Here is a 27,437-nt window from a genome sequence, read left to right as displayed (position 1 = left end):
TATCATAAATACAGTGTTTAATAGTCAAAATATTTAAATACATCAGGGCCCTAACTATACAAATCAGTTATCGTTTCTCCAACGCATCATGCAAGGTACAAACTACATACGGTTACAAGGTCCGTTGTTCAAGAAATTGGTGATTTTGGGAGCCTTTTAAATTCATTGACTTTGTTACGCAGAGGACAGGGAGGCGGCCTTGCACAGCAAAACCCAGACACTGCCGATTGGGGCTCAGAACAGCCAGTAACCCATGCTCCACCATGGAGACTAAGGCGCTGAAAAGAAGAACAATACCAGATATATCAGACAGTAGTATAAACCCCCCTAGCTAGTCATATTCTTCATTTCCCAGGGTGCCACAGCCATGTGACCTGTGCTCTGATAAACTTCAGTCACACTTTATTGCTGCTCTGCAAGTTGGAGTGATATCCCCCCCCTCCCAGCAGCCGATCAGCAGAACAATGGGAAGGGAGCAAGATGGCAGCTCCCAGTAGGTATCAGAATAGCACTCAATAGTAAGAAATCCAAGTCCGGCTTGGGACTCCTCCAGTTACATGGGAGTAGGAGAAACAATAGGTTAGCTGAAAGCAGTTCTAATGTGTAGCGCTGGCTCCTTCTGAAAGCTCAGACTCAGGCACACTTTACTGCTGCGCTGCAAGTTGGAGTGATATCCCCCCCCCCCCTCCCAGCAGCCGATCAGCAGAACAACGGGAAGGGAGCAAGATAGCAGCTCCCAGTAGGTATCAGAATAGCACTCAATAGTAAGAAATCCAAGTCCGGCTTGGGACTCCTCCAGTTACATGGGAGTAGGAGAAACAATAGGTTAGCTGAAAGCAGTTCTAATGTGTAGCGCTGGCTGAAAGCTCAGACTCAGGCACACTTTACTGCTGCGCTGCAAGTTGGAGTGATACCCCCCCTCCCCCCCAGCAGCCAATCAGCAGAACAATGGGAAGGGAGCAAGATAGCAGCTCCCAGTAGGTATCAGAATAGCACTCAATAGTAAGAAATCCAAGTCCGGCTTGGGACTCCTCCAGTTACATGGGAGTAGGAGAAACAATAGGTTAGCTGAAAGCAGTTCTAATGTGTAGCGCTGGCTGAAAGCTCAGACTCAGGCACAATGCACTGAGATGGCGCCTACACACCAATATTACAGCTACAAATATATTTGTTGGTTCAAGAATAAAAGTTTAAATGGCAGAGGGAATTATTTGCTGGGTAACAATGTCATTTAGAAATAAAAAGTGCCCCATAAAAATGATGACAGTATAAGTGTAAGTATATATCTTTCAAAAGTTATTCATGGGCGGTGTGTATTATACACACACACATACGGTTACTTGCACGTTTACCTATTCCGTAAGCTTGACACTCTCCGCACAGCGGAGGAAATCCGTGACATGCTTTGTGCAGTTTTCCACAGATGCTTGGTTCTCCTTCAGGCACTGCTCAAATGCCCCAAAAGGTTCCGAACACTGAGAGCGAATGCGCTGAATAACCGGGCTAAACAACAAAAGCGACAAAGTTAGAGGGGAAAATGCATTAATAAAGAGACTTAACAACGTTCTGGTAGAAGATCCCCATGCTGTGCTGGCCAGTTTGAAAGCCAGAAATGTATTCGAATTTTAAAGTAACAATAACACCAAAAAATAAAAGTGTATACAGGTATGGGACCTATTATCCAGAATGCTCGGGAACTGGGATTTTCCGGATAAGGGGTCTTTCCGTAATTTGGATCTCCATAACTTAAGTCTGCTAAAAATCATTTAAATACTCAATAAACCCAATAGGGCTGTTCTGCCCCCAATAAGGGGTAATTATATCTTAGTTGGGATCAAGTACAGGTACTGTTTTATTATTACAGAGAAAAAGGAATCATTTAACCATTAAATAAACCCAATAGGGCTGTTCTGCCCCAATAAGGGGTAATTATATCTTAGTTGGGATCAAGTACAGGTACTGTTTTATTATTACAGAGAAAAGGGAATCATTTAACCATTAAATAAACCCAATAGGGCTGTTCTGCCCCAATAAGGGGTAATTATATCTTAGTTGGGATCAAGTACAGGTACTGTTTTATTATTACAGAGAAAAGGGAATCATTTAACCATTAAATAAACCCAATAGGGCTGTTCTGCCCCCAATAAGGGGTAATTATATCTTAGTTGGGATCAAGTACAGGTACTGTTTTATTATTACAGAGAAAAAGGAAACCCTTTTTAAAAACGTAAATTATTCGCTTATAATGGAGTCTAAGGGAGATGGTCTTTCCGTAATTTGGAACTTTCTGGATAATGGGTTCCGATACCTGTACTTCCCCTTTAAAATTTGCCATGTCTACTTTACTTTTCATTTGGAGCTGATGTGAATTAAAGGGAAAACTGTACAAAGCTGCATGGAGGTTAGAAAAATGCCACACATTCAGGCCTAGCTCCCCTCTGTTTGCTTCCGTTTCCCCATAACAACATTAACGTAATAAAGGTAAGTGGATAAAAGCCGGCCTACGCTTGGTTGCTGCATCTGTACAATGCTCTGTGGGGTATGTTACCTGTGACTTACTGGGAGGAGGTGCACTGAGCCACCTTTACTTTCAGCTGGTGACAGTCCTGTTGCCATGTCCCTGGTTTGCTGGTGACACACTGGCCATACTCCTCCATCTCATTGCGGCAATATTTGGCGGTTATTTCTAATGCGGCCTGCCTGGATACAAAATATCAAATTAATACAACAGCGCAAAATGAATATAATAGCGGGGAGGATAAACATCGCTGGGAAGGGACCGTGGCTGTAGTTTTACAGCAGCTGAAGGGCCATGGGTTGGACAGTGCTACTTTAAAGGAGACATATTGGATAAATGGAAAAAACCCTAATTTTGTAGGCAATTATGAATAATATCCGGTGCTGGTTTCCCTTTGGGCTAAACATTAACCCTATCTGTAACAATGGCCCCTTTATTGGAGCTCCCTATAGATCCTATCTGTTCTCTGGGTTTCAAATGAGGGGTGGGCGTGTCCTAACGGTCCCTGCCAGAAGCACAGTAGGAGGGGGAGAGCCAATCACAGCCCTGCAGTCACACAAGCACAGACAGGCTTCAGTTCCCTATCAGGTCAGCCTAGCTGCTGATTGGTTCCTATCCTACAGTGCAGTGTACGGAGGGCCGCCGGCTCCCCAGCTCATCCAGAGAATTCAGCCAGCAGGAAGTGGAACAGATGGGCGGGGCTAGTGGGGTTTTGGGGGGAATTTGTCATTAAATCAGTACAAAACACAACTTTTTTAAGCACAATCCTTCTATATTTAGGAGTATAATTCCCTGGTATAATCTTATTTTTTTTATATAATATGTCTCCTTTAACGGGGCCCTTAGCGACACTTCAAAGACAAAGAACATCCTTATTCATTGGGGAGGTCAAGCAGTTACACATCCCCTCTGTGAATACTACTAAGTAGACTAAGTGCCTAACTAAGTCTGTGCTTAAGTCTGAGAAAAGTAAAATGGAGGAAGACTGCTACTTCTTTTCACCAGGACAGTGCTTGCCTCTATTCTATTGCATGTATGTGTTCAGCCACTCACAGGGTATCAGTTCTTTGGCCTGCGGGTCAATGGCCAGATACAGGGCAGGACTGGCCAGTATATGGCCACCTTAAATATAGTTTCTGATCTTGCATGTCAACTGCAAAAAAATTCTATGTACAGAATGCACTGTCCTGTATTAGCTATGAGAAGCAAAAAATAAAAGGGATGAATAATAACTGAGGGGGGCAGAAATAATAACCTCTCCAAATAAAAAAAAGTTTAAAAAAAACACACCCCAATTTCTTATACAATACACAGTTTAATGTAATCAGAAAACTCAATGCTTACACTGCAGCGCCATCTACTGGTCAGACTGGCAAGCAACATCAGTAACTTTATACAGGAAGAAATGGATGATTTAAAGGGGAACTCCACCCTAGCACAACTTGAGCTTTTTGAAAAGTAAACATACTTTCAAGCAACTTTACAATTACAAAATATGCAGCCTTTTCATGATTTTTAATGTAATAATGTAGTTTGGAAGAGTTCCCTAAGCCCCGCCCCCCTGCTGATCTGGCTGACTACTTTGAGACTCAAATAAAATGTAACAGTAGTCGCCTGTCCTCAGCCTGCATCCTCCCAATCCCACAATTCCCTGCACACGTGATGTCAATAAGGAAAGGAACATTGCAGTACATTATCCAGAAATCTCTGAATTACGGAAAGCCCGTCTCCCATAGACTCCATTATAATCAAATAATTAGGATTTTTAAAATTGATTTCCTTTTTCTCTGTAATAATAAAACTGTACCTATATTTGATCCCAACTAAGATATAATTACCCCTTATTGGGGGCAGAACAGCCCTATTGGGTTTATTTAATGGTTAAATGATTCCCTTTTCTCTGTAATAATAAAACAGTACCTGTACTTGATCCCAACTAAGATATAATTACCCCTTATTGGGGGCAGAACAGCCCTATTGGGTTTATTTAATGGTTAAATGATTCCCTTTTCTCTGTAATAATAAAACAGTACCTGTACTTGATCCCAACTAAGATATAATTACCCCTTATTGGGGCAGAACAGCCCTATTGGGTTTATTTAATGGTTAAATGATTAATAATAAAACAGTACCTGTACTTGATCCCAACTAAGATATAATTATCCCTTATTGGATGCAAAACAATCCTATTGGATTTAATTACTGTTTTATTGATTTATTAGTAGACTTAAGGTATGAAGATCCAAATTACGGAAAGACCCCTTATCCGGAATACCCTTGGTCCCGAGCATTCTGGATAACGGGTCCTATACCTGTACTAGAAAACAGCCTACTGATACTAAATGATAATTATGAATTTAGCTAAATTCGCTTACTTTACTATTTTTGATAATATACTTTAAATTCTTTAAACCCATTGACGAGTTCTTTAAGTTAAGGCTACACAAACTGGCACCATATATTATTATTATTATTTGTTACCTAGAAGGTTCTTTATTTCTGATTTAATAACAGTAACATGAAGCATTAATGTACATGTCCAAAAATATTGGGCAGGTGGCAGCCCAGGGTACGCCAATGTAGCAGAGCACAATACTGGTAATGCCACTGATCATTTCTTGTGTATCATGTCAACGTTTTCTATTTAAACTAACAATAATTTGTCTTTGCAGTCACATATTATTATGCAATATCATATGTGTTATATCATTAAAGTACGAATCCGAATCACGAAATCCGATAGTTTCTGATGATTGAAAAAATGTCGAAAAAATTCCGTTCGTTTGAATACAAAGATTTCGTACTTACGATACGAAAGTTCCGAAATTTTCATATTGAAACAGTCGTTTGCAAATGGCAATCCAATAGTCACAAAATTTTCTTATCCGAACGGCGGGAAAACCTTTCTGACTTTGACACTTCAACACATGATTTTGGAAGCCTCCCAACCCGGCCCAAGGAAAGCCTCCTATAGGGCTCAATGGCACTCTGCAGCTCCAACCCGGCCCAAGGAAAGCCTCCCATAGGGCTCAATGGCACTCTGCAGCTCCAACCCGGCCCAAGGAAAGTCTCCCATAGGGCTCGATGGCACTCTGCAGCTCCAACCCGGCCCAAGGAAAGTCTCCCATAGGGCTCAATGGCACTCTGCAGCTCCAACCCGGCCCAAGGAAAGTCTCCCATAGGGCTCAATGGCACTCTGCAGCTCCAACCTGGCCCAAGGAAAGTCTCCCATAGGGCTCAATGGCACTCTGCAGCTCCAACCCGGCCCAAGGAAAGTCTCCCATAGGGCTCAATGGCACTCTGCAGCTCCAACCCGGCCCAAGGAAAGTCTCCCATAGGGCTCAATGGCACTCTGCAGCTCCAACCTGGCCCGAGGAAAGTCTCCCATAGGGCTCAATGGCACTCTGCAGCTCCAACCTGGCCCGAGGAAAGTCTCCCATAGGGCTCAATGGCACTCTGCAGCTCCAACCCGGCCCGAGGAAAGTCTCCCATAGGGCTCAATGGCACTCTGCAGCTCCAACCTGGCCCAAGGAAAGTCACCCATAGGACTCAATGGCACTCTGCAGCTCCAACCTGGCCCAAGGAAAGTCTCCCATAGGGCTCAATGGCACTCTGCAGCTCCAACCCGGCCCAAGGAAAGTCTCCCATAGGGCTCAATGGCACTCTGCAGCTCCAACCCGGCCCAAGGAAAGTCTCCCATAGGGCTCAATGGCACTCTGCAGCTCCAACCCGGCCCAAGGATACTGTATACTGTCAAGGTCAATTCAACACAACAGGCTGCCTGGATCTCTTATTAGGCAACAAACAGGCACAATAGGCACACACATACAGCATTGAAGTACTACATGCAGTCAATTCATACTGACACATTAGCTCTAGCAAGGAATCAGTCAATTCATACTGACACATTAGCTCTAGCAAGGAATCAGTCAATTCATACTGACACATTAGCTCTAGCAAGGAATCTCAATTCAGTACGTGATACAATTAGATATTACATATATATGTGTATATCAATGATTTCCTATTTAGTTTTAGGCCAGAGCCATTGGATTAGCTAGTACAGAATCCTGACATTCCCACATTATACTTACATGTTCTCTGACTTCCGCTCACCCCTCTGCAGCCCACATGGTCACTTACTTCCTGCTCTGGCCTCCAGCTTTCTGATTGGCCAGACGACACACGCCTTTGATTGGCTGCGTTCAATTCCAAGTCTTTAACCCCAAAATGCCTCGTCTGAGGGAAGAAGTTATGCTCAGCCCAATACTGCCCGCTTCTTTGCCTGTCAAATTGCTTTGGGATAGGTCTCTCATAACCTTAACGAGCTGCTGCATGCTGGGAATTGTAGTTCCAAGGCAGTTGCCGTACACGGAAATAAAGATAGTTTGTGAAACTCCGGTGACGTGTGTGTGAGGGGAAGTTGGAGTTGCCGGGGCCTTTGCTGACGCAGCCGGAAGTGTCAGGGGGAAAAGCAATGGCGGCGGCTTTAGTGAATGGGGCCGGCTCGGAGGCGCAGGATGATTTGGTACGCTCCGTAACCCTGTACCGCCGCCGGCCCCATATACTGAGAGGCACGGTGCTGCCCTTCGCTCTCCTCTATCCGGCATGGCTGTACTGCTGGGTGGCGGTGTATGGGACGGACGAGTACCCGGAGGCTGGGCTAATCGCACTGGCGGCGCTTGGGCTCCTTCATGTTCTCACGGTTCTCTCCGGGCTCTGGTCGGTACACGCCCATTGTGCGCTCACCTGTGCCATGGTTAGTAGGGGCAATGGGAGACTCCTATAGGGGGCACTGACTGAATAACATTTATTTACTCTTATTAAGAAGTCGTATTCCCAAACTATTGGTGGGTGCTCCCTGACTGCGGTTATGGGGTCCGGCTAGGTGAGTGACAGCTCCAGTGGGCGGGGCACAGAGATCCCATGGAATCCTATAGGCTCAAATCAGTGCCCATGTTGCTCCCCAGCCCCTTGGATGTTGCTCTCAGTGCCCCCAAACCAGGTAGTTATTTTTGAATTCCTGACTTGGGGGCAAGTTTTGGTTGAATAAAAACAAGATTTCCTACCAAATAAAGCCCCTGTAAGCTGATAGGGTGCATAAAGGCCCCTAATAGCCAATCACAGCCCTTATCTGGAAAGCAGTAGCCTCCTTCAGTGTTGGACTGGCCCACCGGGATTCCAGGGAAACTCCCAGCGGGCCCTCCTGCTCCTGACCATTTGGCCTGTTTCATGCTCATTCCCTATGTCTAAATGGGAACAAAAGAAATAGATGGAAGAGTAGATGCTAACATGTAAATAAAAAAAAACTAGGAGAATAAAGAGGATGGGCGAGGAAAAATAGTTTAGAGAGAGGGTCTATGGTCTAAGGCAGGGATCCCCAACCTTTCTTACTCGTGAGCCACAGTCAAATGTAAAAAGACTTGGAGAGCAACACAAGCACCATAAACGTTCATGGAGGAGCCAAATAAGGGCTGTGATTGGCTATTAGGGGCCTCTATGCACCCTATCAGCTTACAGGGGGCTTTATTTGGTAGGAAATCTTGTTTTTATTCAACCAAAACTTGCCCCCAAGTCAGGAATTCAACAATAACTCCCTGGTTTGGGGGCACTGAGAGCAACACCCAAGGGGTTGGGGAGCAACATGTTGCCCTGAGCCACTGGTTGGGGATCACTGGTCTAAGGTTTTCTGGTGGGTCCCTGTCCGACACTGTCCTTCTTAGTCCTGGCTGCTCTAGTTTAGCTTGGTACAGCGAGGGTTACAGCACAGCAGTGTTGCTCTAATCCTAACCATAGATTGCCATATAATTGACCGCTAATATGTACTCATTATGCCATATTCATGTGTTGGTGGCTTGTCATTCCCTATTTCTGAATGGGAAGAAAGAGGATAAATGGAAGAATAGATGCTAGCATGTAAATAAAAGAGACCTGGAGAATAAAGAGGTTGGGTGAGGAAAGGAGGAAAAATAGTTTGGAGAGTGGGCCTAGGGTGTAAGGTTTTCTAGTGGGCCCCTGGGGTCCCAGTCTGACACTGACTGGCACCCAGATAGGGAACATACAAAGTAAGGCAGAGCCCCTTACCAGATGTTTCCAGAGTGCACCCTTATCCAACATATGTAAATCAAAGCTGCTGTATTTAAATACTAGGTACAATTTCCAGATAAGCTTCAGCTCCTGAACTAACACCAAGACTAGTTGCACCTAGGCAGGGTCAGACTGGGCTGCCGGGACACCGGGAAAAATCCGGTGGGCCCGCCCCTTGCCGGCGCTCCCCCGGCCGACTGTTCCACCCCTGACGCGTTAAACTTGCTCGCGCTCAGGGACGTATGTTAGGGGTGCCCCTGCGGGAGGGGTTAGGGGGTGTGGGGGACGTGGCAGACGGGCACCTGAAGGGCCACTGGGGCGGGAGCCTGCACCCCCCCAGTCCAACCCTGGACTTAGGGGAAGTTATCGCAATCACATAATGTTTTTCAAGTGATCAGGGGTCTTGATAGTGGCTAGCCGCAAAAGATATTTGCTAATCCTATGAACGACATCAACAAATCTAAATTAGCACCAGCGACCGGAGATTGCTGACGAATATATAGAACTGCATAATTGAACAGTACAACTTTTTAAGCTAAATACACTTTGTGGTTTGTAAAGGAGTACTGTTCTTGGCAAAAGAGAAGGTTTAGGGACTTTCCTTGATAATAATATATCTTTGCACAGACATAAGAATAACTTGTTAATTACTAATTAAGTATTCTAGGACACGACTTTTGCTTATAGGTACAATTGTGAGGACATGTAAGGCTTGTGTTATTGGTCCTATTAGGACCAGATAAAAAATCTTTTTCAGCCCTTCCCCTAGTACACACAAATGCTGGCTCAGCGTTCTCTATTGTTATTCCGTAGATTCATGAGGCTGAAAAAGGCCATGTCTAGGTGTTTGTGAAGTGCACCTCTTCTATGCCTACTTTGTTTCAAATAGAAAGGTCAGCTTTAAAATAGACTTACACCACCCCTGATTGTTAAACTATGACTTTCTAGCTCTTGTTGCATTACAGTTCATACCATAAAGAGCAGCAGAGAAGCTGGAAGTATATTTTTCAGTTGTCATTGTATGTTTAATAAACTTCTGACTCCCAAGCATCGCCTGACTGTAACTACCAGTGCCATTCCCTTGTTTAAGATTCCCCAATTTAGCAGAAAGTAATGATCTCAGCAGGTCAGCATCAAGATCAGAATTTTTAGTGTGTAGTGTGGGTCAGATTGGCTGACACTTGCTACTTGGAACTCTGCTTCTACTTGGTTAAACAGTGCTAGTGTTTGTATGCTATGTTCACATGCCTATTAGTTTTGGGCCTGTGTAAAGGCATGCATGCATATGCAGGAATGGTAAAGGCATTTTACATATAAAATAATAATAATAATTCCTATGTCAGGTGTATGGGAGCATTTTCAGTTGACCATTGCTTATGAGCCATAAGCACAGCAATTCCACAGTCTGGAAAGGCAGTTTGAGACCATTTCTGATGTTTTGACTCCATAACTGCCTCTTAAAACTAAAAAGGGACACAAAATGCCATTAGGTTTTGAGCTATGTCACACTAGACACTAAAAAGTCACCTCTAGTGTAGTTCCCTCTTGAAACTGTAAACTCTACTGGCTGCCCAGTGTTGGGTTGTGGTGAGCCATAATCGTTTAGCTGATGTTAGATGGAAATCCTGATCTCCTGTAAAAACTTTCTTTATACTCTTAGGCCATACTCCCTGTAGGTTGATCAAAGGTCTTGCAACTTCAGTAGATATGGAATGTGCTGATGAATTTGCCTTCTATGGAATCATGTGAACTCATTAGCATCATAAGATCTTAGTTTTACCAGCGTCTCAATCTGCGTTATGACTGATGTTTGGTTAACACTTTACACCACGTTTAGCAAACCCATGGCAAAAATCATTTCATTGCCAGCAAATTTTAATAAAACTTTATTTTTTATTAATACTTTTTTTTTTTTAATTTCAGGAGCCGAATATTCATACAGCCACTTTAGCCAAAGTTGTGCCCACTCCCAACAATGGATCCCCTGAGTTAGTGCCGTTAATTAAGGAGAAGGTAAGGATGGGTCTTAGTTTTTTTGATATCTAAAAATTTCTTGTCAAAATGAAAAGTTTTCCATTTTTTCCATTGTTTTTGTAAAGATTCTCATTCATCCAGGTCATGGTAAATCTTTAGTAATATGTCAAATTAACTAGACTTGCTGTGTTTTTTTTTTTTAAGACGTTTTGCCAGTCATCCAACTGGCTTTCTCAATTCAGAATGACTTCCTGGAAGATCTTTTTACAAGTCATGCTGAATTGAGAAAGCCAGTTTGATGACTGGCGAAACACAGCAAGTCCAGTTGATTTGACTTATTACTACAGATTTTTTTCAAATGTTCCTTTTCCTGGAGATAAGCTGGAGATCCAGTATAGCGGCCTACTGTCCTGGCCCAAACTGGTTATGACTATAATTTCAGAGATTGCTTTGTTTACCGTACATCAGATACTGTGATGGCAACAGGGGGGGTTTGGTTACATACTGTCTGTTGGCTACCGTATTAAAGGAAATATCAACATGTACTATAACTCCACTGTTGCACCCCTTTTCTCACTCTACTCTGCATATTGCTCAAGGCTTACATCTGGTCCACGTAGCTCCAGATTCTCTTGAAAATGTTATTACCTAAAGGGTGTGTGTCTGCTACTGTTTAAATATATAGTGTGATAGTACTCATGGTAAGTAGTACCCTTGCCCCCTTAGTACCCTTGCCCCCTTAGTACCCTTGCCCCCTTAGTACCCTTGCCCCTAGTACCCTTGCCCTTCGTAGGTCTTGACCCCTCCATGACTTTCAGCAGAACGCCCCACTATTAGTTAGCTGCTTGCATTTTAAATTTCTTATAAAGGCATTCCTGAAATTAGATCTTTTACACCTGTACATCCAAAAGAAGATAGAGACAAATGATATTGGTTTGCTTGATATATATCTGCTCTTCCTAGAAAGACGTCCAGTACATGTTTTGGATACTATCACTGTTTGGCGGTTAGAACAATGTTGCATGCATGCCATATTAACTGTTTTCCTACCAGTCAAATGTAAGTGGTAACATGTATTTTTAATAAAAATGTCAGTTTTTAATAAAAATTGACAGTTTGCAGGTGTCCGGTGCTTACATTGAGGTTGTGCACTAAATATATTTCTTTTTCCTCAGCAGGAAGATGGAAAAGAAAACATCTTCTTTGAATTCCAGAAGATCAAATATTCATATGATGCAGAGGAGAAGAAGGGATTCCTCCAAGTTGTGTTTCCTTTGGAACGCCAGCTTTCCTATTACCAGAATGCTAAAGGTTACATGGAAGATGTGGATATTAAAGCTGCTGAAAAGAAATACGGAACTAACAAGTATGTATGAGTTTTCTTTAATAAGTTCCATAGTTTTTGTTGCAACCTACACTCCCTTAGAGCTGTGTGCAAAAACCAAAACATGTAATACAAGCAATAAAGTTGGTTAGCATTCTATTATCCATTTTTTCTTTTAGTACTTTGATCCATAACAATGATTGCTTATATAAAGGTCATGGAATTCTAAAGTTGCTTCTAATATCCTCATATTTGAAACTTGTATATTAAAATACTGTACCCCCTGTTTTTAATGTCTTGTGACACACATTACATCACTGAGCATCGATTATTATTCATGCCATCACTAAGCACCATTTATAAGGATATAAATTATAGGGGATATACAGTGGAGGAAATAATTATTTGACCCCTCACTGATTTTGTAAGTTTGTCCAATGACAAAGAAATGAAAAGTCTCAGAACAGTATCATTTCAATGGTAGGTTTATTTTAACAGTGGCAGATAGCACATCAAAAGGAAAATCGAAAAAATAACTTTAAATAAAAGATAGCAACTGATTTGCATTTCATTGAGTGAAATAAGTTTTTGAACCCTCTAACAAAAAAAGACTTAATACTTAGTGGAAAAACCCTTGTTTGCAAGCACAGAGGTCAAACGTTTCTTGTAATTGATGACCAAGTTTGCGCACATTTTAGGAGGAATGTTGGTCCACTCCTCTTTGCAGATCCTCTCTAAATCCCTAAGGTTTCGAGGCTGTCTCTGTGCAACTCTGAGCTTGAGCTCCCTCCATAGGTTTTCTATTGGATTAAGGTCCGGAGACTGACTAGGCCACTCCATGACCTTAATGTGCTTCTTCTTGAGCCACTCCTTTGTTGCCTTTGCTGTATGTTTTGGGTCATTGTCGTGCTGGAACACCCATCCACGACCCATTTTCAGTTTCCTGGCAGAGGGAAGGAGGTTGTCGTTCAGGATTTCACGATACATGGCTCCGTCCATTTTCCCGTTAATGCGAATAAGTTGTCCTGTGCCCTTAGCAGAAAAACACCCCCAAAGCAAAATGTTTCCACCCCCATGCTTGACGGTGGGGACGGTGTTTTGGGGGTCATAGGCAGCATTTTTCTTCCTCCAAACACAGCGAGTTGAGTTAATGCCAAAGAGCTCTATTTTGGTCTCATCAGACCACAGCACCTTCTCCCAGTCACTCACAGAATCATTCAGGTGTTCATTGGCAAACTTCAGACGGGCCTGCACATGTGCCTTCTTGAGCAGGGGGACCTTGCGAGCCCTGCAGGATTTTAATCCATTGCGGTGTAATGTGTTTCCAATGGTTTTCTTGGTGACTGTGGTCCCTGCTAATTTGAGGTCATTAACTATGTAAGATTTGAACTATATATAATAATAATATAATATTAATAATAATATTAATCACCCCTCTTACTAGGGTTCCGGTTCTTTTGAGAAGCAGACAAATAACCCACACCAATAAGTGTATATTACAATGAATATATTGAGTAGCAAATCAATGGATTGTTACACTTAAATGAATAGTTAACAAAACAATATATATACATAATTTACATTTACAGATTAATGACAAAATCTACATTATAGCTACCGATAAACAAAGAACATGGTGGTCTCGTTCCTTTTCTCTAGCCATGGCCTCTTCTCTCTGGTCTGTCTCACATCTTGCCCGGTCAGTTCTGATCCAGTCCCCAGGTGCTCCTTCCAGGTTCTTTTCCCAGGTTGCTCCCCCCAGGTTGCTCTCTTGACCACTGTCCAGCCCACATTTATGCACCTTTCAGCCACTGCCCCCCACATACCAACTGATCAGATGGGGGTTGATAAAACCACACCCTGCCCATTGTTCAGTAACTGTTGAGTTTTTATGGCTTCTCTGAGACGTACTGTCCCACCATCCACAGAAAAACCCTTAGATATGGAGATTTGGCTTCGGGTGCAACTTGAAAAACTGGTTTATAGTAATCAGTAGAGCTCCCCCCATACTCAGTGTATAACACAATAGAGCCACAAACACACATATATATATATATTTATATATATCACAAATAATGGCACCCAAATACACGATTTCTTACAACTAACTCCTCCCGTGTAGTTCTAGGATGCTTTTTCACCTTTCTCAGAATCATTGACACCCCACGAGATGAGATCTTGCGTGGAGCCCCAGAGCGAGGTCGATTGATGGTCATTTTGTGCTCCTTCCATTTTCGAACAATCGCACCAACAGTTGTCACCTTCTCTCCCAGCTTCTTGCTAATGGTTTTGTAGCCCATTCCAGCCTTGTGCAGGTCTACAATTTTGTCTCTGACATCCTTGGACAGCTCTTTGGTCTTTCCCATGTTGGAGAGTTTGGAGTCTGCTTGATTGATTGATTCTGTGGACAGGTGTCTTTTATACAGGTGACTAGTTAAGACAGGTGTCCTTAATGAGGTTGACTAATTGAGTAGAAGTGTCTAACCACTCTGTGGGAGCCAGAACTCTTAATGGTTGGTAGGGGTTCAAAAACTTATTTCACTCAATGAAATACAAATCAGTTGCTATCTTTTATTTAAAGTTATTTTTTCGATTTTCCTTTTGATGTGCTATCTGCCACTGTTAAAATAAACCTACCATTGAAATGATACTGTTCTGAGACTTTTCATTTCTTTGTCATTGGACAAACTTACAAAATCAGTGAGGGGTCAAATAATTATTTCCTCCACTGTATATATACACACACACAAATTACAAGCTATTTTTAGTCTTGGCAACATATATAATGCTAAAAAATCTTTCCTTTTTTCTCTGTTCAGAGCAGAAATGGTTGTTCCAGATTTCTTACATCTTTTCAAAGAGCGAGCAATCGCCCCCTTCTTCGTTTTCCAGGTAAGTCTGTTGTTGGCATTCTCCTTATGAAGTTGTTTTGCATGATTACCTCTCTAGGTAGCATCTCCATAACATAAGGAGTGCAGGCAAGTGGGGGCCTATGGAATTTTATTTAATTTCCAACAGATTCTGCATCAGAAAATACTCAGAAAAGCTTTTAAATCAAGCAGCTTATACCCATTTTTATCCAGGATAAAAGACCCTTAAAAAAATCTGAAACAAAAAACTGTTTTGCACAATAAAAGAACATATAACTACACATAACTTAAGAATGTTCAGTAGTTTTAAATTGGTCCATAGGACCCCGGGACAGGCTATAAAAATTGTCCCCCAAGATGTCATACATGCAGAGATGGTTGGCAAAATTAAAATCTGTCATACTGCCTGACCTGGGAATGCCAAGCAGCCTTGGTACAAAGACAGCCAGTTTACTTAGGCTAATTAAATAGATTTTTTTCCCCACGTTTTGGTGCATTCGGGAAAGCATGAATTAGCCTACAGTTCAATGGACTATACTGGCTGTGTCTTGAATCGGGCCAGCTAAATCTGCACCATTTAAGTTTAAAATTGGCGTTGCATTTTTTTTAGGGCTAATGATACCTAATAGGGCACAAAAACAAGTTACTTGAAGAGAAAAAATGTTTCTTGCTGAGTAACAGCTTGCTGGTTGCTAATATAATACATTAGACCTCCTTATATATATGCAGTCATTCTGTCACTGTATACTGAATTATAGAGCACCCCGGGTTTTACCTTAGGGTACAATTGATTGCTGTATTATTATTTTTTTTGCCTTTATTAAAAAAAACTATTTACATCTTAGATACTCTTGTGTGTAGGTGTTTTGTGTAGGTTTATGGTGTCTGGACGAGTACTGGTACTACAGTGTATTCACTCTCTTCATGCTGGTAGCATTTGAGGCTTCCTTGGTCCAACAGCAAATGAAAAATCTGTCGGAAATCAGGAAGATGGGTAATAAGCCCTATATGATCCAGGTAAGGGGGCTATCAATTATTGGGTTGTCTATGTTAAATCAGAATTGATTACAAATCTGGCTCACAAGAGTCATTGATTCCTAATACAGAGGAATCCCAAACATAATCAAAGAAGATTATCTGGGCATTTTCTTAACCTCTAAACAACAAATATGTTGTAGCTTTAGCGCTCTTTAAGTTATGAAGCATTTCTGGAAAATGCTTTATTCAAACATAACAGTTTTGGTTCCTTTGAAACTCATAGCTGCTTGCAGTACCACTTTCCAACTGTTTTGCCATTGGCCAATAAGAAAACAGCGCTATCCACTGCTGTATGAAACACAAGCATCTCCCAAAATAGGGTTAGAAATTTCAAAATTGTGTCCCTGTAAAAGGGATACAGTTTTGAAATGTCTGCAGTGTTAACCCCAGATCTTGATACTCATGGGGGATAAAGTTTTGTTTTCCGCACTGTGAAAATACAAAGGCACCATGTTGACTCTGATCTGCAGCCCTGGAATAAGGCATTTTTAAAACCATTGTGCCATTCTCTGGATACTGGCTTCTAGGGATTTCTCTTGAGAAATATTTAAATAGGGTCATATACCTAATCAGTATATCTAATCAGATTCAAACCTTTACTAAGGTACCTATGGTGTTGATAGGCTCATGGAGGATGGGCAGTGCTTAAAGGGGAACTATGGCAAAATGGAATTTAATATAAGCTTCATCACAGTGAAATAAGAAACTGTAATCAGTTAAAAAAATTGTGCCATTTCTGAAATAATAATAAGGTATTCTTCACAGTCCTGCTCTTAGATATCTGTGTCTCTTCATGCAGGAGTCAGATATTGATTCATAGTCAGGTCGAATACAAGCTTTGGGGAGGAATGCTCATTTTGTCTAGAACAGGGGTCCTCAAACTTTTTAAACAAGGGGCCAGTTCACGGTCCCTCAGACTGTCAGGGGACCGGACTACAGTTAATCACCGCGTCATACCTGCCGATGCTAATGACACTGTACGCAAAGGAAAATAGTGCCAGGAGATCTGAGGCATTTGCCTGGTACAGGTCCCTGAGGAATGCCACGTATACCCTAGCCCTTAGCTGTATTCTGTCCATGACATGAAACATAGATATTTATGTTTTTTTCTAGGTTTACAGAAATCGGAAGTGGAGGCCAATCTCCAGTGATGAAATTATACCAGGAGATATTGTATCCATAGGTAAATTAGACGTTTTCTTAAATCTGATTTCATTTAATCCACTGCCAACTTGTAAGCATTGACACAAAATTGCAATAATTCCTATAGGGAATAAGGTACACCATGCTTTAAAGGAGACATATTGGATAAATGGGAAAACCCCTAACCCTGTAGGCAATTATGAATAATATCCGGTGCTGGTTTCCCTTTGGGCTAAACATTAACCCTATCTGTAACAATGGCCCCTTTATTGGAGCTCCCTATAGATCCTCTCACTTCTCTGTCCGAGTTTGAAATGAATAGTGGGCGTGTCCTAATGGTCCCTGCCAGAAGCACAGTAGGAGGGGGAGAGCCAATCACAGCCCTGCACTCACACAAGCAAAGACAGGCTTCAGTTCCCTATCAGGTCAGCCTAGCTGCTGATTGGTTCCTATCCTACAGTGCAGGGTACGGAGGGCCACCGGCTCCCCAGCTCATCCAGAGAATTCAGCCAGCAGGAAGTGGAACAGATGGGCGGGGCTAGTGGGGGTTTGGGGAAATTTCTCAATAAATCAGTCAGAAACACAACTTTTTTAAGCACAATCCTTCTATATCTAGAGGAGTATAATTCCCTGGTACATTCATAATTTTTATAGGATATGTCTCCTTTAAATTATAGAGATATTGGAAGTCACTTGGGCTGTTTTCATAACATTTGGCAAATGTTCCCCTTGTAAGTAACACACAGCAATCAATCAGTGGTGAGCTTTGTTCAGCCAGGAGCAGGACTAATAATGAATGTTAGAACTGGTTACTGCACTAGTGCAAATTTGTCCACAGTTAGTAGATGAACCTCACGAACACATCTCATGACCATTTTAAAGCAAAGTCAACTGCTCTGGAGCAGTCTATATTTTAAAATAGGCTCTTATTTCTTAGCATCCTTAAAGACGTGCTGGAACTAGGAAGCTTGGCGCCCAAGGCAAGAAAGTTTATCTGCACTCCTCCCCCACCAGTCCTGTTACACCATTTCTTTCTAAAGGAGGAAGTGGCCGACACAGACCAGCTGACATGGGAAAATGCTGGTTTAATGATAATCTGCTATGTATACCTTAATAAACATATTTTCTAAATTTGCACCTACCACTTTTACCATGGTCACACCCTAGGCATATACCTCCACTGTCTACATCTCCTACCTGCCCCGCAGATATACGTGTAGAGTTCTGTTACTCTTGTTTTATGCCGGCAGTGAGCGTCTCTGCACTTTCTTCTCTCTTATTGCTGAATGGGAAATAAAAGTGATTGCAGATTTGCTGAGGAAACAAAAATATCTGTATAGTTTAATAATATGTCAGTTATTAATTTAGGCAACTTAGAGCTTGCACATTTGTATTTCCTTGTGGAGCAAACTAAATTTGGAACCATGTATATGTAATACAAATATGTTGATATATTATTGATACTCAAACAATGAAATGCCTTTATAGGTAGCAGTGATTTTCTTTGCTCCCTTGCAGTGCTGGTCTCTTAGGTTCAATTCCAGCCAGGACTATTTCTGCTAGAAATTTGACATCCAGCAATGTTGGCTCCTAATAAAATTGACTTTAGTGTGTGCCCCTGAATATGATATACATGCATAGTGCATGTATGCATGTACCATAGATGAGTTGCTGCTGTCATGCATGGTGGATCAGATAAGGCCAAATCAGATGCTTAGCTGACAAGAAATTCAGAGTTATCAGGTTTGCAGCTAAAATAACATCACAGCTCATCGCTGCTTATTGACAGTAAAGCCAGTAAAGTTGTTCCTTATTCAAATTTTAAGAGCAACAGTTTAGAGTATATTATATAGTTACAATCTTCCTGCTTGAAGATAATCACTGTGTTGCTTTATTCTGCATGTAGGTCGATCAGCCAATGATAACTTGGTTCCCTGTGATGTGTTGCTGCTCCGTGGCCGCTGTATAATAGATGAGGCCATGCTTACCGGAGAATCTGTGCCTCAGATGAAGGTGAGTTAGGAAAGTACTAGAAACCCAGTGCAAAATTTCTATCCTAATCTCAATTATTTCTTTTTTGATGTGATTAAGACTTATTGATTTCTGTGGGCAGGAGCCTGTTGAGGAACTGAATCCAGAGCACGTACTTGATGTAAGCGCAGATTCAAAACTTCATGTCATTTTCGGGGGTACCAAAGTTGTGCAGCACACTCCTCCTCAGAAGGCCACAAGTGGTCTCAAACGTGAGTATCTGTTTTCAAGTTTGTTTTTTTCCACGATGCTGAACTCTGTCAATGTGAAGGGTTCACCAGTAAGCTTATTTTCAAACATGTTTTAGCAGGCCTTGCCAAAGTACTGGCTGATGCCTCTGCTGAAACGATGGTGCCACATTATTGTGCATAAATAGAAACATAATGTAAAATGAGTACAAGATTATACAGTGAATAAAGTGCCCCCTGTTGTAAAATATAGGGATAATATAAGTCACCGAGGAGTTCCATTTATATAGGTCATGGAACGCTGAGGTGACTTCTAAAATCCTCATATTTTACAACAGGAGGTACTTTATTATAAGTGAGTCATGTGACAGAAATTACATCACTAAACTCCGTTTATAACTGATAACATCACTAAGCACTGTTTATAAGGATACAATGTATAGTTTGGTTCCATAGGGAAATGACGTCTGTTAAGCGTTCTTTATTTTTTCTTTTTTACCCCTGTACAGCTGTGGATAATGGATGTGTGGCTTATGTGCTAAGAACAGGATTTAACACTTCACAGGTATGTAGTGTTTGCCATATTTGATAAAATATTTCTGTATGGCATCTCATGTCTTGATCTAATTGGAGGTGGCAATGGAGAACAATCCACTGATTGGATTGCAGAATATTTTGTCTAAACTGCCTCTCAAACGTCAGAATGCACCCACATTCAAACCCTGATTTCATGATCTGAATATATTGCTTGTACACAGTAAAGGCATACATAAACTACTAATTAAGTAAGTGCAAAAACGTTTTTTAGACTGGCTAATTGTCCTGAGGTTTCAGGCCTGCAGTTCTGTGTGGGTTCCCATACACGAGCAGACTAAAGGACTTGAATCGTCACCAGTTAAAATCTGCCCCTGGATGGCCACCAATAGTTAGACAGATCCCTATGTTCAGATTTTAGGCCAATAATAAGTTTTAATGCGGCTGATTTTGTAGTGCATTTAGTGCACATTGTATAGATGAGCTTCAGCCAACTGGTTATGCTTCTCATCTTTGATGTTATTTATAGGCTATGAGCAGATATTATAGGGAATCTAATATTGGTCCTATAAGGGGACAACGGTCTGTCAAGTTTTAAGAGAGGCTGAGCTAGCAACCTGGATATCTGTATTTTTCCACTTTAACTTTCCCAGTCTCGCATGGCAGTGACTCAAGAATAGGGATGCAGCGAATCCACCATTTTTGGATTCGGTGGAACCCCGAATCCTTCGTAAAGGATTCAGCCGAATACCGAACCGAATCCAAATCCTAATATACATATGCATATTGTGCAGTGAAAAATTTTCAACTTCTGTGTCTATGACAAAAAGTCACGTGATTTTAAGGATTCTCATTTGGTGGGACCAGGAGCATTGATTCGGCCGAATCCTGCTAGAAAAAAAAAAAAAAAAAAAAAGGCCAAATCTTGGCCGAATCCTGGATTCAGTGCATCCCTACTCAAGAACAAAGCAATTGGACCCTGGTCTCCTTGAGTCGGTGATTTTACCACTGAGCCATTCTCTGTCAATTGTGTTGGTTTTCTCTGAATTTCAGAAATTAATCCTATAATACTTTTTCTCTGCTCCTCAGGGTAAATTACTCCGGACTATTCTCTTCGGGGTGAAAAGAGTGACTGCTAATAACCTGGAAACCTTTATCTTCATTCTCTTTCTCCTGGTTTTTGCCATTGCTGCTGCTGCCTATGTCTGGATAGAAGGTACCTCCTTAAATTAATTTGCTAACCTATGCTGGATCATAAGGAGCTTGTTTGGAGCACTCTCTTGTTTTTTTTTCTTGTATTTTGTTTTTTCTATGTATTGAAAACTAATTCATGCAGTTTGCTAACTGTCTGTTCTGTGTAATACCTGGATAAAGTTTTTGGAGTGTAGGAGGAAACACATGCAGACACGGGGAGAACATACAAACTCCTTGCAGCTCCTCCCAGGCTGGGACCCCAGTGTTGCAAGGCAAAAGTGCTACTGAGCCACCATGGTGTGCCCACTTGTTATTATAACAATGTAATAATGCATATAATATTAATGTTTACAGAGAAGATCACTTAGCTTAAGAAACCTTGAATTAGCAGCAATAAACAATACATTTTAATGGAGACACATCCTATAAAAATTAAGAATGTACCAGGGAATTATACTCCTCTAGATATAGAAGGATTGTGCTTAAAAAAGTTGTGTTTCTAACTGATTTATTGAGAAATTCCACCAAAACCCCACTAGCCCCGCCCATCTGTGCCACTTCCTGCTGGCTGAATTCTCTGGATGAGCTGGGGAGCCGGCGGCCCTCCGTACCCTGCACTGTAGGATAGGAACCAATCAGCAGCTAGGCTGACCTGATAGGGAACTGAAGCCTGTCTGTGCTTGTGTGAGTGCAGGGCTGTGATTGGCTCTCCCCCTCCTACTGTGCTTCTGGCAGGGACCGTTAGGACACGCCCACTCTTCATTTCACACTGAACGGAGAAGTGAGAGGATCTATAGGGAGCCCCAATAAAGGGGCCATTGTTACAGATAGGGTTAATGTTTAGCCCAAAGGGAAACCAGCCCTGTATAATATTAATAATTGCCTACAAAATTAGGGTTATTCCCCATTTATCCAATATGTCTCCTTTAACAACTAGTTATTCCTTCTATGTCTTTTGTCACTCTTGTTGCACAGGGCTAGAGTGCTGATCTAATGACTAATCTTCTTCAATGTCCACTTGTGACCATAAAGCACGACTGTGCTGATCTTCTGTGATGCTCTTCGTTTCAGGTACTAAAGACCCAAGCAGAAATCGTTACAAGCTGTTCCTGGAGTGCACACTAATTTTGACCTCAGTTGTTCCTCCTGAGCTGCCTATTGAACTATCCTTAGCTGTGAACACATCCCTTATTGCATTGGCAAAGCTTTGTGAGTACTACGGGTATTGTTCAAATCTTATGGAAAGTGTAATGGAAACCAATCCAGATATTGATTGCACAGAATTATTTAATAGTTATTGTGCTGACCTAGGGAAGAAGTTATCATATTTTTTGGGTTTGAATTTTCCTTTGCAGTTCAATACATTGCATAATTCGGTTTTTCTTCATCATCATATATATAATATTGGACCTCTTGTCAACTGCTCTAAGCCCCCACAGTGTGAGACAATATGTAGGCCTGCCATGCTACAGAAGCCTACAGCCAATTAGAGCATCTTGTTTTTAAATGCTTACTGAGCCAATCTATGAATAAACAGCAGAAATTTCAGTGGAATAAAAACAAAAACATTTATTGGCTCAAATTTACAAATCAACAAAAAACTAACATATAAAACATACTATACCAAACAATGGATAGGTGCATCCCAATGCCTCATAGTTTTAGGAGAGTGGGTACCATGAGGCACTGGGATGCACCTATCCATTGTTTGGTATAGTATGTTTTATATGTTTTTTGTTAATTTGAGCCAATAAATGTTTTTATTCCGTTGAAATTTCTGCTGTTTATTCATATGTTGATTCCGGGACCTTTCTTTACCTAATTTATTACTTAATTTACTGAGCCAATCACCAGTTTAATAAGAAAAGCCAATAAGATCCATACATCCAACCATTTTTTTTTTATTTTATAGATGTTTACTGTACTGAGCCATTCCGTATTCCTTTTGCTGGGAAGGTGGAAATCTGCTGCTTTGACAAGACTGGCACTTTAACAAGTGATAGCCTAGTTGTTCGGGGTGTAGCTGGGCTCAAGTAAGTAACTTTACTTGGTTATTAAATAAAATACGGGTGAAAAAAAAATAGCAACCAATATTTACCATTAATTATCAAATAATACCCCACAAGGTGATTCACAGTTATAGCACAATTGTGTAATCTAACCCTTGGTAAAGGTGGGTCCAGGTGCTCATGCCCTAGACCTTCAGCTTAGGGAGCCAAATAGGAGATCACACGTTGAGGAAAAACAGGCTGGCACTCTGGTGATCCACAGAAAGTCAAAAAAGCAGCTTGTAGTAGGTAAAAAGCTTTAGAGTTTATTTAATCCATTCATAAAACAAAAAAGCCTTACACGTTTTGTACCTTAGGGGTACTTAATCATAGGCTGCATAACATTTTCAGAAGACATATATTTATATAAGGTACAAAACGCGAAAGGCTTTTTTGTTTAATGTATGGATTGAATAAACTCTAAAGCTCTAAGATTAGGCAAAGGTCCTCCAATGTCATTTTTTCGGAAATTTTGCCGGTGCCGCGTGCAAGTTTAGGGAGACAGCGGGAGCTTAGGGAGCTAAATGCGTGGCTAAAGTCTTGGTGTAGGAAGGAAGGGTTTGGGTTCCTAGAGCACTGGGCTGACTTTTCCTTGGGGTACAATCTATACAGCCCTGACGGATTGCACCTCAATGGAAGGGGGTCTGCTGTGCTAGGGGAGAGAATGGTTAAGAGGTTGGAGGAGTGTTTAAACTAGACAAGGGGGGGGTGGGTGAGCTAGAATTCCATGGGAAAATTAGTGTAGACGGGGTAGGGGGACTAGCAAAGGGTTGTGGGGGAGGAGTGAGGGGGGCATATAGTTTATCAGATAAGGAGCTTCCGTTACAAGGAAAGCAGTCTCATAATTGCCTTAGCTCTAATTCTCCCTTAGCTAATGTAAACATCAGAGGGAGAAGTAATAATCTCCGCTGCATGCTGGCTAATGCGCGTAGCTTGTCGGGTAAATTAGGGGAGCTGCAAGCTATTGCATGTATTGAAAATTATGATTTAATAGGTATCACTGAGACCTGGTGGGATGATAAATGCGACTGGGCTGTGAATTTAAATGGGTATACACTTTTTAGGAGGGACAGAGAGATTAAAAAGGGTGGAGGGGTTTGTCTTTACGTAAAGTCAGACTTAAAGCCATGTAATAAAGACATTACCAATGAAAACGTCGAATCTCTTTGGGTAGAAATTTCAGTAGGGCTGAAGGTCACAAAGAAAATGATCATTGGTGTATGTTATAAACCACCCCGTATAGATGAGGGGGATGAGGCCCAGCTATTGTTGCAAATGGAGGAGGCTTCAAAACTGGGTCAAGTTGTTGTTATGGGGGACTTTAATTATCCGGACATTGACTGGAGTAATGGGGTGGCTAAGTCAGAAAAAGCTAGTAGGTTTGTAAATATGCTAAATGACAACTTTTTATTTCAGGCAGTTCAAGAACCCACTAGGAATGACGCTATTTTGGACCTGGTGATTTCTAATAATAATGAACTTATCTCTAACATTTGTGTGGGTGAGCATTTGGGGAACAGTGATCACAACATGGTCTCCTTTGAGATAATGCTGCAGAGACAGCGCTATAAGGGAGTAACTAAAACACTCAATTTTAGACGTGCAGACTTTGCCAGTATAAGGGCATCTCTGCAATGTGTCAACTGGGAAAGGCTTTTCATGGGGTTAGACACAGAAGGAAAATGGAACATCTTTAAAACATTGCTTTGTAGGTATACGCAACAGTATATCCCCCTAGTAAGCAAGGAGAGGCATCGCAAAGCAAAACCTTTATGGCTGAATAAAAGTGTTATTGTCGAGGTTGGTAAGAAAAAACGTGCTTTTAGGGCATTCAAGTTAGCTGGGACAGCAGAAACTTTCATCAGGTACAAGGAAGCAAATAAAGCATGCAAAAAAGCTATCAGGCAAGCTAAAATAGAGATGGAAAGGGATATTGCTGCTAGGAGTAAAAAGAATCCAAAATTATTTTTTAATTATGTGAATAGTAAAAAAATGAAGCAAGAAGGGGTGGGAACTTTATTATCACGGGGGGGTACGTTGGTTGATGAAAACGGGGAAAAAGCTGAAATTTTGAACTCTTATTTTTCATCTGTCTATACATCTGAGGAGCCAGATAATGAAGGCTTCCCTTGTAATATGCCCAGTTCTAGTAATTTAGCTACTGACGCATGGGTCACTCGGGAGGAAATTCAAAAGAGACTTGAACATGTAAAGGTAAACAAAGGTCCAGGGCCGGATGGGATTCATCCCAGGGTATTAAATGAGCTGAGCGCTGTGATTGCCAAACCTCTTCACTTAATTTTTCAGGATTCATTGAGGTCTGGCATGGTGCCAAGAGACTGGCGGATTGCTAATGTGGTGCCGTTATTTAAAAAGGGATCCCGTTCTCAGCCTGAAAACTATAGGCCTGTTAGTCTGACATCAGTAGTAGGAAAACTTTTGGAAGGGGTAATAAGGGATAGGGTACTTGAATACATTGCAGTTCACAATACTATTAGTTTGTGCCAGCATGGTTTTATGCGTAACAGATCTTGCCAGACTAATTTAGTTGCCTTTTATGAGGAGGTGAGTAGGAACCTTGATGCTGGAATGGCAGTTGATGTCATCTACTTGGACTTTGCTAAAGCGTTTGATACAGTACCTCACAGAAGGTTAATGATCAAATTAAGGAATATTGGCCTAGAACATAATATTTGTAATTGGATAGAGAACTGGCTGAAGGATAGAGTACAAAGAGTGGTTGTAAATGGAACATTTTCTAATTGGACCAGTGTGGTTAGTGGAGTACCGCAGGGGTCAGTCCTTGGGCCTTTGCTGTTTAACTTGTTTATTAATGACCTGGAGGTGGGCATAGACAGTATTGTTTCTATTTTTGCTGATGACACTAAATTGTGCAAAACTATAAGTTCCATGCAGGATGCTGCCGCTTTGCAGAGCGATTTGACAAAATTAGATAACTGGGCAGCAAACTGGAAAATGAGGTTCAATGTTGATAAGTGCAAAGTTATGCACTTTGGTAGAAATAATATAAACGCAAACTATCTACTGAATGGTAGTGTGTTGGGGGTTTCCTTAATGGAGAAGGATCTAGGGGTTTTTGTTGATAACAAGTTGTCTAATTCCAGGCAGTGTCATTCTGTGGCTACTAAAGCAAATAAAGTGCTGTCTTGTATAAAAAAGGGCATTGACTCAAGGGATGAGAACATAATTTTGCCCCTTTATAGGTCCCTGGTAAGGCCTCACCTTGAGTATGCAGTGCAGTTTTGGGCTCCAGTCCTTAAGAAGGATATTAATGAGCTGGAGAGAGTGCAGAGACGTGCAACTAAACTGGTTAAGGGGATGGAAGATTTAAACTATGAGGTTAGACTGTCGAGGTTGGGGTTGTTTTCTCTGGAAAAGAGGCGCTTGCGAGGGGACATGATTACTCTGTACAAGTACATTAGAGGGGATTATAGGCAGTTGGGGGATGTTCTTTTTTCCCATAAAAACAATCAACGCACCAGAGGTCACCCCTTTAGATTAGAGGAACGGAGCTTCCATTTGAAGCAGCGTAGGTGGTTTTTCACGGTGAGGGCAGTGAGGTTATGGAATGCCCTTCCTAGTGATGTGGTAATGGCAGATTCTGTTAATGCCTTTAAGAGGGGCCTGGATGAGTTCTTGATCAATCAGAATATCCAAGGCTATTGTGATACTAATATCTACAGTTAGTACTAGTGGTTGTATTTATAGTTTATGTATGTGAGTATAGATTGGTAGGTGTGGGTTAGGTGTGCTGGGTTTACTTGGATGGGTTGAACTTGATGGACACAGGTCTTTTTTCAACCCTATGTAACTATGTAACTATGTAACTATGTAACTACCTACTACAAGCTGCTTTTTTGACTTTCTGTGTATCACCAGAGTGCCAGCCTGTTTTTCCTGAACATGTGTTTACCATTAATTATACAGTAAAATAAAAGAGCATACATCTCTTGACATCACTTGTGTTGAGAGTTTTCGGTACATGACCGTATGCACAAAGCTTCATTACTGGAGACTGCAGCACTTCCTAATGTAATTTCACTTTGCATATAGTTCTGAGTTTTAGTTACTCATCTACAGAACCAGAAATCTCACTAAGGATACATAATCAGAGCACTGAGATATTGTATTTTATATCCCACAGGGATGGAAAGGAAGTTACCCCTATCTCCGACATTCCAGTGGACACTCACAGGGTGGTAGCGACATGCCACTCTTTAGTGCAGATGGATGATGGGACACTTGTGGGCGATCCTCTGGAGAAAGCCATGCTTACAGCAGTTGACTGGACATTAACCAAAGGTAAGGTCATATCTTTAGTCCATGTGTGAAATCTCTGAATTTACATCTCTGAACAGAGCTTGTGATCAATTTTCTGATAAGATAAGTGTGTTCAGTTATAAGAGCCTTTATACAATACCAGGAGGCCCAAATTATGAAGATAATAGAATATATAATTGGTGTACA

The 27,437-nt window shown here is 41.5% G+C and overlaps 2 protein-coding genes across 5 annotated transcripts in view; one reads left to right on the top strand and one right to left on the bottom strand.

The window, feature by feature from the left end:
* chchd5 (coiled-coil-helix-coiled-coil-helix domain containing 5) lies at positions 1-6,717 on the bottom strand. Of its 3 annotated transcripts, none has more exons than XM_031899373.1 (4): positions 6,613-6,717; positions 2,560-2,700; positions 185-278; positions 1-127 (listed from the first exon to the last, which is right to left on the bottom strand). In XM_031899373.1, coding segments are annotated over exons 1-4 (252 nt in total). In that variant the 5' UTR covers positions 6,615-6,717; the 3' UTR covers positions 1-112. The 3 variants fall into 3 exon arrangements, with proteins under 3 accessions (XP_031755233.1, XP_002933936.1, XP_031755232.1); XM_002933890.5 differs by adding an exon at positions 1,353-1,503 and having other exon boundaries at positions 1-278; positions 6,613-6,706; XM_031899372.1 differs by having other exon boundaries at positions 1-278; positions 6,613-6,713.
* A 178-nt stretch (positions 6,718-6,895) lies between these two features.
* Positions 6,896-27,437, top strand: part of atp13a1 (ATPase type 13A1) — a 34,706-nt gene continuing 14,164 nt past the window's right edge. The window contains exons 1-13 of one of the 2 annotated variants that reach the window (XM_012968067.3): positions 6,896-7,277; positions 10,529-10,618; positions 11,758-11,945; positions 14,723-14,795; positions 15,635-15,790; positions 16,925-16,994; positions 18,861-18,967; positions 19,068-19,197; positions 19,683-19,738; positions 20,797-20,923; positions 21,973-22,110; positions 22,814-22,934; positions 27,115-27,272. In XM_012968067.3, the coding sequence (XP_012823521.1) occupies positions 6,996-7,277; positions 10,529-10,618; positions 11,758-11,945; positions 14,723-14,795; positions 15,635-15,790; positions 16,925-16,994; positions 18,861-18,967; positions 19,068-19,197; positions 19,683-19,738; positions 20,797-20,923; positions 21,973-22,110; positions 22,814-22,934; positions 27,115-27,272 (1,696 nt within the window). In that variant the 5' untranslated portion in view covers positions 6,896-6,995. 2 annotated transcript variants of the gene reach the window in all.

This window comes from Xenopus tropicalis, chromosome 3 (assembly GCF_000004195.4).
Source record: "Xenopus tropicalis strain Nigerian chromosome 3, UCB_Xtro_10.0, whole genome shotgun sequence".
Lineage (NCBI taxonomy): Eukaryota > Metazoa > Chordata > Amphibia > Anura > Pipidae > Xenopus > Xenopus tropicalis.
The sequence above is the reverse complement of the archived record's forward strand: the minus strand, read 5'-3'. Positions and strand labels throughout refer to the sequence as shown.

Excerpts from the sequence above, each read along its gene's own strand:
- chchd5 (XM_031899372.1), bottom strand. Across the intron at positions 279-2,559 it reads GCTCAGTGCACCTCCTCCCA|CGCCTTAGTCTCCATGGTGG; the intron begins GTAAGTCACAGG and ends TCTTCTTTTCAG.